Here is a 13553-nt window from a genome sequence, read left to right on the forward strand (position 1 = left end):
GGTGGCAGCATCATGCTGTGGGATGTTTTTCATCGGCAGGGACTGGGAAACTGGTCAGAATTGAAGGAATGATGGATGGCGGTAAATACAGGGAAATTCTTGAGGGAAACCTGTTTAAGTCTTCCAGAGATTTGAGACTGGGACGGAGGTTCACCTTCCAGCAGGACAATGACCCTAAGCACTGCTAAAGCAACACTTGAGTGATTTAATGGGAAACATTTAAATGTCTTGGAATGGCCTAGTCAAAGCCCAGACCTCAATCCAATTGAGAATCTGTGGTATGACTTAAAGACTGCTGTACACCAGCGGAACCCATCCAACTTGATGGAGCCGGAGCAGTTTTGCCTTGAAAAATGGGATAAAATCCCAGTGGCTAGATATGCCAAGCTTATAGAAACATACCCCAAGAGACTTGCAGCTGTAATTGCTGCAAAAGGTGGCTCTACAAAGTATTGACTTATTTCTTGTTTTTTTTCACAATAACAAATATTTTGCATCTTCAAAGTGGTAGGCATGTTGTATAAATCAAATGATACAAACCCCTCAAAAATCCATTTTAATTCCAGGTTGTAAGGCAACAAAATAGGAAAAATGCCAAGCCACTGTATTTTACCAAGAAGGAGAGTGATGGAGTGCTACATCAGATGACCTGGCCTCCACAATCCCCCGACATCAACCCAATTGAGAAAAACCCTTGAATGAGTAGGTGTGTCCAAACTTTTGACTGGTACTGTAGAACTCCTGCCAGAGCAATATGATCACCCCAAAAACACTGCAAAAATACAAAGATACCTAGCAATTACTTTTTGGGCACTTTGGAATTCATACACCACTATAAATAATCTGGTTCCAGGTAGTTACCCAACAGTACTGATTCCCTTCAAGTAAGTATCAGTCGGTAAATCCTCACCCTGGTGGCAGTCACAGTAAGCCCAGCCGATGGCTCCAGAGGTCTGACGGAAGAAGCACCAGGGGTTGGACTCGCGGTCCGGGTTGCGGCAGTAGCTGTGGTTGCCCAGCCCCCGGCCCTGGTACTGCAGGACGTAGTCTGGGAACTCTGTCCACTTTAAGCAGGGCGAGCCAGAGTCAGTCTGAGACACGGAGCCATTGTAGTAACCCAGCTCAGTGAAGCCCTCTGAACAGGACAGAGGAGCTAGGGAGACAGAGTCACATTCAAATACAATACTATGGGTTAATCAATGGATTAGCTTTTTTTTTTTTTTTCTTTTTTTTTTGGGGGGGTAGATCAGCTTTAATATTGCAGATAGATTGTAACTTCCATCAATGTAATTGTCTGCATCACTTCCAATCCCCCATATGTTTTTATTTCTCGCAAATATATATATACACAGTGGTGTGAAAAAGTGTTTGCCCCCTTCCTGATTTGTTATTTGTTTGCATGTTTGTCACACTTAAATGTTTCAGATCATCAAACACATTTAAATATTAGTCAAAGATAACACAAGTAAACCCAAAATGCAGTTTTGAAATGAAGGTTGTTATTATTAAGGGAAAACAAAATCCAAACCTACATTGCCCCTTTTTTTTCTTTTTTTCTTTTTTTTTTAGGGGGTAGATCAGCTTTAATCTTGCAGATAGATTGTAACTTCCATCAATGTAATTGTCTGCATCACTTCCAATCCCCCATATGTTTTTTTTTCTCGCAAATATATATATACACAGTGGTGTGAAAAAGTGTTTGCCCCCTTCCTGATTTGTTATTTGTTTGCATGTTTGTCACACTTAAATGTTTCAGATCATCAAACACATTTAAATATTAGTCAAAGATAACACAAGTAAACCCAAAATGCAGTTTTGAAATGAAGGTTCTTATTATTAAGGGAAAACAAAATCCAAACCTACATGGCCCTGTGTGAAAGTGTTTACCCCCCCCTGTTATAACACAACTCAACTGTGGTTTATCACATCTGAGTTCAATTCCTCTAGCCACACCCAGGCCTGATTACTGCCACACCTGTTCTCAATCAAGGAATCACTTAAACATGACCTGCCTGACAAAGTGAAGTAGACCAAAAGATCCTCAAAAGCTAGACATCATGCCGAGATCCAAAGAAATTCAGGAACAAATGAGAAAGAAAGTAATTGAGATCCATCAGTCTGGAAAAGGTTATAAAGCCATTTCTAAAGCTTTGGGACTCCAGCGAACCACAGTGAGAGCCATTATCCACAAATGGCAAAAACATGGAACAGTGGTGAACCTTCCCAGGAGTGGCCGGCCGACCCAAATTACCCCAAGAGCGCAGCGACGACTCATCCAAGAGGTCACAAAAGACCCCACAACAACATCCAAAGAGCTGCAGGCCTCACTTGCCTCAGTTAAGGTCAGTGTTCATGACTCCACCATAAGAAAGAGACTGGGCAAAAATGGCCTGCATGGCAGAGTTCCAAGACGAAAACCACTGCTGAGCAAAAAGAACATTAAAGGCTCGTCTCATTTTTGCCAGAAAACATCTTGATGATCCCCAAGACCATTGGGAAAATACTCTGTGGACTGACGAGACAAAAGTTGAACTTTTTGGAAGGTGTGTGTCCCATTACATCTGGCGTAAAAGTAACACCGCATTTCAGAAAAAGAACATCATACCAACAGTAAAATATGGTGGTGGTAGTGTGATGGTCTGGGCCTGTTTTGCTGCTTCAGGACCTGGAAGACTTGCTGTGATAAATGGAAGCATGAATTCTGCTGTCTACCAAAAAATCCTGAAGGAGAATGTCCAGCCATTTGTTCATGACCTCAAGCTGAAGCGAACTTGGGTTCTGCAGCAGGACAATGATCCAAAACACACCAGCAAGTCCACCTCTGAATGGCTGAAGAAAAACAAAATGAAGACTTTGGAGTGGCCTAGTCAAAGTCCTGACCTGAATCCTATTGACCTTAAAAAGGCAATTCATGCTCGAAAACCCTCCAATGTGGCTGAATTACAACAATTCTGCAAAGATGAGTGGGCCAAAATTCCTCCACAGCGCTGTAAAAGACTCATTGCAAGTTATCGCAAACGCTTGATTGCAGTTGTTGCTGCTAAGGGTGGCCCAACCAGTTATTAGGTTGTAGGGGGCAATCACTTTTTCACACAGGGCCATGTGGGTTTGGATTTTGTTTTCCCTTAATAATAACAACCTTCATTTCAAAACTGCATTTTGTGTTTACTTGTGTTATCTTTGACTAATATTTAAATTTGTTTGATGATCTGAAACATTTAAGTGTGACAAACATGCAAACAAATAAGAAATCAGGAAGGGGTCAAACACTTTTTCACACCACTGTATACAGCTGCGGAAAAAATTAAGAGACCACTGCAAAATTATCAGTTTCTCTGGTTTTATTATTTATAGGTATGTGTTTGGGTAAAAATAACATTTTTGTTTTATTCTATAAACTACTGACAACAGTTCTCCCAAATTCCAAATAAAAATATTGTAATTTAGAGCATTTATTTGCAGAAAATGACAACTGGTCAAAATAACAATGTAGTGTTGTCAGACCTCGAATAATGCAAAGAAAATAAGTTCATGTTAATTTTTAAACAACACAATACTAATGTTTTAACTTAGGAAGAGTTCAGAAATCAATATTTGGTGGAATAACCCTGATTTTCAATCACAGCTTTCATGCGTGTTGGCATGCTCTCCACCAGTCTTTCACATTGATGTTGGGTGACTTTATGTCACTCCTGGCGAAAAATTCAAGCAGCTCGGCTTTGTTTGATGGCTTGTGACCATCCATCTTCCTCTTGATCACATTCCAGAAGTTTTCAATGGGGTTCAGGTCTGGAGATTGGGCTAGCCATGACAGGGTCTTGATCTGGTGGTCCTCCACCTCCACACCTTGATTGACCTGGCTGTGTGGCATGGCGCATTGTCCTGCTGGAAAAAACAATCCTCAGAGTTGGGGAACAATGTCAGAGCAAAAGGAAGCAAGTTTTCTTCCAGGACAACCTTGTACGTGGCTTGATTCATGCGTCCTTCACAAAGACAAATTTGCCCGATTCCAGCCTTGCTGAAGCACCCCCAGATCATCACCGATCCTCCACCAAATTTCACAGTGGGTGCGAGACACTGTGGCTTGTAGGCCTCTCCAGGTCTCCGTCTAACCATTAGACGACCAGGTGTTGGGCAAAGCTGAAAATTGGACTCATCAGAGAAGATGACCTTACTCCAGTCCTCTACGGTCCAATCCTTATGGTCTTTTGCAAACCTCAGCCTGACTCTTCTTTGCTTCTCATTGATTAAGGGCTTTTTTCTAGCTTTGCACGACTTCAGCCCTGCCCCTAGGAGCCTGTTTCGAACCGTCCTCGCCATGCACTTCACCCCAGCTTCCGTTTGCCATTATTTGTAGGTCACTTGATGTCATCCTACGGTTGTTGAGTGACATTTGAATGAGTTGGCGGTCATCCTGTTCAGTAGAGAGTCGTTTTCGCCCTCTGCCGGTCTGTAGCTTTGTTGTCTCCAATGTCTGCTGCTTGACCTTGTTCTTATGAACCGCCGTCTTTGAAATTTTAAGGATGGAAGCAACCTGATGCTCACTGTATGCTGAGTTTTAAAATTAAGTCACAATAAAAAGATGTCCTCTCCTTTGTCTCTCTCTTTTGGTTCCCATCCTCAGAGGTATAGGAGTGAGTCACCTGGCTGGTCAGACTGACAGCCCGCTGCTGCGGTGCAGGGGCCAGAGTATTTATTTGTCTGCTTTGCTGAGTCACAGAGCGTGGCAGGCTACCTTCAGACAACCTGAAAACCTGAGCCCTTACTGCAGCCCATCTGTGTGTGTATGCTTGTGTGTCTGTATCACTTTATTTGTTACTGCACAGTAATTGTCCTTGAAATGCACCCTAGGCGTCTTAAAATTATATTAAACATTAAAATCCTTCATGATTATTTTCTCAATGCTGTTGAAAGGATAGTTTGATCAAAGCACAGATACTGTATACCACTTTGGAGTCGACAGCAATTCCTCAAGAGGGGTGGATGCTCGTCTTGAGAATCCAGTGCATTAGCCATGAGTTCCTATAGGGCTTACTGAGAAACTGAAACTCACTGCAATGCAATACTCTGAGTATTCAGGCCTTTTTAATTCAAGATGCATTCGACTGGATCTGCAAGTGCTGCAGCTCTACTCTCTAATTGTCTTTGTGAAGACCTGAGCTGGGACTGTGATGGGAAACCTGAGCTCAGGGGCTCAGCTTTACAATCTAATCTATGCAGGTTAAAGAGCCTCTGGGACCACGTGCAAAGCTGACCCATCACATGAAATAGGAGTGGGACATTAAACACAAGCATACATTCATCTGGTGCACAGATTGAGTTTTAAAGAGGGGAGGGTCTGTGGTTTAATGCAGGGGCAGGCATTTAATGACAACCAGAGCCAGGATGAGCCCTGAACCTGGTCCATAAACCCATGTATTTCCAAGGGATCAATGTCTGGTAATACATCATGCAAAAAATGGAGACAGTTGCTTGAGCATGTCAGTTAAAGAAAATCCAGAAACACTATGGCTCCAACTTAATTTAGAGTTCCTTTCTACAGCTCCGAGCATCGCGTGTTCAATCCCGGAGCTAGGCACTCGTTTTGTAATTTTTTTTTCTTTTCTGTTTTAACCCCATCCCAAACCTTAACCCTAAACTTAACCACTCGGAATGATTGCCTAAACATAAGTAAAAATCTACAGATGCCACCACACTCCATAATAAAAAGGGTAACACACTCCATGATCTCTGTTGCCTTGGATGTTGCATTGACTAATTATCAGTCCCTTTTCAATGGGCTATATATGTGAGTAACTGCTTAATGATCAATCTTTAGTAGTAGCTAATATTCACCTTTAGGCCCATGCTTCCTGTGATGTGTAACTGATATGGCAGTACCTCAGGCCATGGTGTGTGCGTACTGTAAATGATATGAAGGAGAGACGCGCTAACATCCCTCTAGAGCCAGGTGTTAAACCCTGAGGAGAGTGGAGGGAAGTGGATAAGGGCACTGTGGTCCAGCCAGGGAAGGAAGACACCCTCATCACGTACCTAAACTCCTCCTCCTGAACTCTCTAAACCAGTGGATTAGGGACCGCAAGTCCTTTCAGTTGTCGTTGGGTAAACATTCACACCTGTGAGCGATCGCTCGCAAATCTACACCCGCCCAGCGTGTGGTCTAACCCCTGTCCGCGTTCGCACAGGCTTAGTGACTTAGTTAAGACCAACCAACTCCCGCTGCTGTGTAGTGAAAGCTACAACCGAAAGCCAGCAGAATATGCTGGTTTTGGTGTTAGCAGTTCATACCAGCAGCGAGAGACAAGACTGGAGAGGGTTTCCTAAGATTGATGCCTGAGAGAGAAGACATGTTAAAGGAGGAATACTCTGCTCAATTCCAGATTGACCCCTTGCCCCAAAACCTGGTCACTTTATGTAGATCTGAAAGGATTGGATAGGTACAGATGTAGGATCTTAATCTGATCCCCCTGTTGCAGGAGAACATTCCTGCATGCAGGAAATGTAAAACTCGTAGTGTATTTGAGGTTTAAAAAAGCTTCTGAAGTTTGTAATTTCAAACTAGATTTTCCCTTACGAAAAATTAATCAACCCCTACAAAAATGTCCATGAATTATAATCCATATAATAATTCACATTTCCTGTTGCTGCAGGATTATTTTCCTGCTGTCGCAAACTGCCTCAAATTAAGATCCGACATCTGTATGAGCAATACGGTAATAGCTCCAACTTGCTCTTTGATAGACTAGATGGAATTGTTTTGAATGTGAATTTTTCTTACACCTATCCAATCCTTTCAGATCTCAGCAGTGCCTAAGGGTCGGAGTCTGTCTTTGCCATGATGGATCACAGAGGTAGATTGAGAGATTTGTTGGGGTCAATGAGTGCTGTAAGAGTCAAGTTTCAAGTTTTAATGTCACATGCACAAGTACAGTGAAATGCCTTTATTGCAAGCTCTAACCCCAACAATGCAGTAATGAATAACAAAGTAATAATAAAAATAAGAAGGTAGAACAAAAACACACAAGATATACAAATAAGAAATAATAAGAACACAATAAAGTAAGTAAGCATACTATATACAGGGTCAGTTCAGGTACCATATTTACAATGTGCAGGGATACTGGATCGATAGAGGTAGATATGTATAGGGGTAAGGTGACTCGGCATCAAGATATATGATCAACAGAGTAGCAGCAGCGCATATGTCGATTGTATGTGAGTGGGTGTGTGTAGAGTGAATATAAATGTACACTACCAGTCAAAAGTTTGGACACACCTACTCATTCAAGGGTTTTTCTTTATTTTTACTATTTTTTACATTGTAGAATAATAGTGAAGACATCAAAACTACGAAATAACACATATGGAATCATGTAGTAAACATAAAAGTGTTAAACAAATCATAGTATATTTTATATTTGAGAATCTTCAAATAGCCACCCTTTGCCTTGATTACAGATTTGCACACTCTTGGCATTCTCTCAACCAGCTTCACCTGGAATGCTTTTCCAACAGTCTTGAAGGAGGATATGCTGAGCACTTGTTGGCTGCTTTTCCTTCACTCTGCGGTCCGACTCATCAAAAACCATCTCAATTGGGTTGAGGTCGGGGGATTGTGGAGGTCCAGCACTCCATCACTCTCCTTCTTGGTAAAATAGCCCTTACACAGCCTGGAGGTGTGTTGGGTCATTGTCCTGTTGAAAAACAAATGATAGTCCCACTACGCCCAAACAAGATGGGATGGCGTATCGCTGTAAAATGCTGTGGTAGCCATGCTGGTTAAGTATGCCTTGAATTCTAAATAAATCACTGACAGTGTCACCAGAAATGCACCCCCACACTATAACACCTCCTCCTCCATGCTTTACGGTGGGAAATACACATACAGAGATCATCCGTTTATCCACACCATGTCTCACATAGACACGGCGGTTGGATCCAAAAAACTCACATTTGGACTCCAGACCAAAGGACAAATGTCCACCGGTCTAATGTCCATTGCTTGTGTTTCTTGGCCCAAGCAGGTCTCTTCTTCTTATTGGTGTCCTTTAGTAGTGGTTTCTTTGCAGCAATTCGACCATGAAGGCCAGATTCACACAGTCCCCTCTGAACAGTTGATGTTGAGATGTGTCTGTGACTTGAACTCTGTGAAGCATTTATTTGGGCTGCAATTTCTGAGGCTGGTAACTCTAATGAACTTATCCTCTACAGCAGAGTTAACTCTGGGTCTTCCATTCCTGTCGCGGTCCTCATGAGAGCCAGTTTCATCATAGCGCTTGATGGTTTTTGCGACTACACTTGAAGAAACTTTCAAAGTTCTTGAAATGTTCCGTATTGACTGACCTTCATGTCTTAAAGTAATGATGGACTGTCGTTTCTCTTTGCTTATTTTAGCTGTTCTTGACATAATATGGACTTGGTCTTTTACCAAATAGGGCTATCTTCTGTATACCCCCCCTACCTTGTCACAACACAACTGATTGGCTCAAACGCATTAAGTTCCACAAATTAACTTTTAAGAAGGCAAAGGGTGGCTATTTGAAGAATCTCAAATATAAAATATATTTTGATTTGTTTAACACTTTTTTGATTACTACATGATTCTGTATGTGTTATTTCATAGTTTTGATGTCTTCACTATCATTCTACAATGTAGAAAATAGTAAAAATAAAGAAAAACTCTGGAATGAGTAGGTGTGTCCAAACTTTTGACTGGTACTGTATGTGCATATTATGTGTGTGTGAGCAAATGATGGAGTGAGCGTTAGTATGTATGTTGGAGTATCAGTGTGTGTAGTGTGTAGGGCCCTGTGAGTGTGCATAGAGACAGTGCAAAAATAAGAATAAATTACAAAGGTCAATTCAGATAGTCTGTGTAGCCATTTTGTTAGCTATTTCATTATCTATTTAGCAGTCCTGGCAAGGGGATAGAAGCTGTTCAGGAGCCGGTTGGTGTCAGACTTGATGCACCGGTACCGCTTGCCGTGCAGAAGCAGAGAGAACAGTCTATGGCTTGGGTGGTTGGAGTCGTTAACGATTTACCGGGCCTTCCTTTAAACCGCCTAATATAGAGGTCATGGATGGCAGGGAGCTCGGCCTCAGTGATGTACTGGGCTGTACTTTGCTGTCCGCACCAGTCGCAGGTGTAGTTAGTCTTCCAGGCTCTCCTACGCTGTCAACATCATGGCAGGTACCATTGAATAATACCAAGTGTGACTGACAGTTATTTGTCCCAACTCCCAGTCTAAATGACTCACCAGAAAGCAAAGCCAAAACGTCTTGTTCTCTCGGAGGGTGTGCTTTTCTTTCCTCTTCAACTAAACGGCATTGAATATTTTACAAAGTAAATATGGTTTTGAGACGCTGAGATGTGTGAGATGTTTTTATGTACTAAGCTGATCATAAATCCTTCTGAGTCATCACTCCCCATGATAGTGTTTGTTTCTTCTCAGCACACGTCTCAATCTCACACTGATTTCACCTCATCCAGCTTCCCTGCCTGGCATACTCAGAGGAGATACATATTTGATAGAGTTCACACAGTGAGAGGGTGCCAGACACAGAAAGGTTATTAGGAAAGGTTACCGGAACACACTGATCCTTGAACACACACACGCACGCGCCACACAAACAGACTCACGCACACAAACTCACACACAGATTCAAAACACACACGGACAAGCTTACGCTGCAGACACAAACACACAAAACCCCCAAAACAAATCAAAAGATCACCAGCACATGAAAGCAGACGTGCTGTATCGAATGTGTATGTGCATGGATAACCTCAGTTCCCATGCAGAGGAGGAGCTAAGGAGTGAGTATATGAATACATGCATTGAGAGCAAGAAACTGAGTATGCACGTGGGGGTCATAAAAATGTTTCGCTGTCCTTACTAGTTTTAATCAGCTCTAAAGTCTCTTAGCATAGCTCACATTCTATCCCTGATGGTTGTCTATAGTTGAGCCACAAATGGAAACAACCATCTATAAGACCCAGACTGGAACTCCCATTGAGACCCCATAACATAACAGTAACTTCAGCGAAGACAAGAACCAGACATACAGTATCTGGTTGATGGAGAGTGGGAGTCTTTATCAGAGATGATGTCAGGGCTCTAAAAGCAGGGCCTTGTTTAAATCAGAGCCACTCGCATTTCCATAAGTGAAAGCCTGAACATGAGGCAATCTGGTAGGAATCTCATTCTGTCTGAGCATGAACTTGGAGTCTAAGGCGTGGGATGGGTAAAGGGGGGGTTGGTAGGGTTGGATAAGATATTAGCATCGCGCCCGAGGGATCCAAAGGACTGGACCTGCCTGGGCATGGAGGGTGTCATGATGGTTCAAAGACTAATTGGGATATGAGATGAAATGTTGAATCTATCATCCCAACTCGTTCATCTAATAACCATCCATTTCCATATACATGCTAAAATTCATATCACATTACAAGCTGAAAGAGAGATCAAGTGTTCCCTTCATCTATTCAGCAATCCGGAGCACTGTGTGATTTTGCCTATTTCTTAGCTGCAGGGATCAGGCTTGGATGAATCCCTAACAGTCAAAAAGGATAACTCTTTTTTTCTAGGAAAAAGCAGCTTGCATTTTCAAAGCTGTTTGGTTGTAATGCCACGGCTGGTTATGTGTCTTTTGGTTGTGGATACAATGTTTTTGGACTGAGGGTAAAGAGAGTGAGATAGAGAGAGAGAGAGAGAGAGAATGAGAGGGACCCAATCAGAATCACCATCTGATTACGAGCAGTGCTGGTGACAAAAGACTCGCTAATAACGGCTTTAGCAGAGGAAGGGGGCTTTTTTGATAGAGGGCTTTTTCAAGCTTTTGATCTGAAATCATGAAATATTGCTGAAACAACACACCGCCATCTCACATCCACACCCCACATCATCCCACTAAGTATTGTACATTTAAACTATTCAATTAATGCTTCTGAGTCGTTTATCCATGTCCTTAGATTTACAGAATCACAATGATGGATGGATAAAATCAAGAACTATTAGAAATAAGAGGAACAGGAAAAGAGGTGTCTACCTGCACTCTGCAGAGTATTTAGGTAGCCGTCTTGAGAGATGACCTGCAACAGAATATGAAGACAACAGAATATGAAGCTGCAGGCCTATTCCATTTAGAGCAAGTTTTCCACATTAGGTTCTGGTTGTTCATAAGTAATCCCTTATGTCCCGTAAGTAGCCTTGCGGATTGTTTGTAGCCTTCATACCCAACAACTTTTTCTCTCTCTCTCACTGTTGTATTATATTGTATTGTAGCCTACTTGTAGTCATATGGTTTTACTCTATAGTCTATCATGCTATTCTGTGGATCAGTGAAAATAATCTTAACATTGTGTTAACCATGTTTATCTCTCTTCTCTTCTGCTATCTGTTTTCAATGACTTTGTCACCACTGAGAGTGCTTAGCTTAGAATGTCTATGCAGAACGCAATAAAATGATTGAGGGGTTAATTTAAGGGGTGCTACTTTAAGGCACCGCTAACACCACCCAGGCCACTGAAATCAATACTGTCACACATGGGAAACAGAACGCAGTGATGCAATGTCTGGGTCTAGGTCTACTTTCAGTATAGCCTAGTCTGCACATTAGTCAGTTGAACTCTAATAATTGCATCTGTCAATCTAATGGAGACGGGGGCAGCTGGGGTTGGAGCTGTAATGCCTGAAGCATCCTGCAACTTAATGACAGGAAAAACGTGCCTCTTACAGACATCTAAAGAGCTCATTTATAATGAGACACAGCTCACCAGAAAGAAGACCTTTGAGCAATATTATTTGGGGAAAAGGACAAGGGGCTGTAGTTCCTTAGCCTATTTAAAAAAGAATTCACATATAACAATGGGTAACACTTTATAATAACATTAATAAGAATTAATAAACTATTTAGAAATAATAGCCTATACACATTATATATAAATACGTATTTCGTTCTTTCTAAACACCTAAACATGCATAAGCATTTCATAAACATTACAGTTCATAAGAATGTATAACTTGTAATAATTTGTAAAGCATTTATAGCATGTAATATTCATAAGGCTGATTATTTAAGGCTTATTCATAAGACTTATTCATAAAGTGCAAGCAATTAGTAGCCTACAATTGTTGCCTTTTACTCCAATGTTTGTGCTTTTATTGTCACTGGCTATATAAATCAGTTGCTATTTGCAAGTGAGTATGAAGATATCATTGGACGCATTTGCTCCATTGTTTACACTTTTATTGGTGGCTCACTCTTGCACACCTCAGAGTGTGTGGCTTTAACTACTGTAAAACGCATGAGATAACTCACCAATGTGTTGTGAACAACATTAGTGGAAGCAACAATAGTGGAATAGGCGGTTTGCCTTCAATGTAATAGTCACCCATTGAAACTGATGCAAACTGATACAAAATAGTGTAATCGTGCCACAATTGGACTAGATAATGGTAAACAAGGTTGGAATGTTTTTTTAAAATCTGTTGAAATCACACTGTGGATGTATTTGAATTCAGAATTGCATTGGGGGCATACCTACAGTGCACACGGAAAGTATTCAGACCCCTTGACTTTTTCTACATTTTGTTACATTACAGCCTTATTCTTAAATGGATAAAATTACATTTTTTCCTCATCAATCTACACACAATACCCCATAATGACAAAGCGAAAACAGGTTTTTAGAAATAAAATAAAAACAGAAATACCTTATTTAAATAAGTATTGTGGACTACAGGAAAAAGAAGAGGACCGAGCACGCCCCCATTCTCATCGACGGTGCTGTAGTGGAGCAGGTTGAGAGCTTCAAGTTCCTTGGTGTCCACATCGCCAACAAACTAACATGGTCCAAGCACACCAAGACAGTCGTGAAGAGGGCACGACAAAGCCTATTCCCCCTCAGGAGACTGAAAAGATTTGGCATGGGTCCTCAGATCCTCAAAAGGTTCTACAGCTGCACCATCGAGAGCATCCTGACTGGTTGCATCACTGCCTGGTATGTGCCCCAGCACATTGACTCGGTACCGGTACCCCCTGTATATAGCCTCGCTATTGTTATTTTTACTGCTGCTCTTTAATTATTTGTTACTTTTATTTCATATTATTTTATATTGTATTTTTTTTTAGATTTTCTTTTGGTATTCATTCTTAAAACTGCATTGTTGGTTAAGGGCTTGAAAGTAAGCAAGGTCTACACCTGTTGTATTCGGCGCATGTGCTAAATAAAATTTGATTAGATTTGATATTCAGACCCTTTGCTATGAGACTCGAAATTGAGCTCAGGTGCATCCTGTTTTCATTGATCATCTTTGAGATGTTTCTACAACTTGATTGGAGTCCACCTGTGGTACATTTAATTGATTGGACATGTCTATATAAGGTCCCACAGTTGACAGTGCATGTCAGAGCAAAAACCAAGCCATGAGGTTGAAGGAATTGTCCGTAGAGCTCCGAGACAGGATTGTGTCGAGGCACAGATCTGGGGACGGGTATCAAAAAATGTCTGCAGCATTGAAGGTCCCCAAGAACATAGTGGCCTCCATCAT

General features: G+C 41.5%; 1 protein-coding gene across 1 annotated transcript in view; it reads right to left on the bottom strand.

The window, feature by feature from the left end:
• The window catches only part of LOC311110647 (neurotrypsin-like), a gene marked incomplete at its 5' end in the record, with an annotated part of 34637 nt that overhangs the window by 19064 nt on the left and 2020 nt on the right, over nucleotides 1-13553 (bottom strand). Inside the window, 2 exons of the mRNA XM_084153188.1 lie at nucleotides 911-1153; nucleotides 11050-11092. Of these exons, the coding sequence (XP_084009314.1) occupies nucleotides 911-1153; nucleotides 11050-11092 (286 nt within the window). The remainder of the gene's footprint in view (nucleotides 1-910; nucleotides 1154-11049; nucleotides 11093-13553) is intronic.

The sequence above is a fragment of the Coregonus lavaretus genome (assembly GCF_964263955.1).
Source record: "Coregonus lavaretus genome assembly, chromosome: 36".
Lineage (NCBI taxonomy): Eukaryota > Metazoa > Chordata > Actinopteri > Salmoniformes > Salmonidae > Coregonus > Coregonus lavaretus.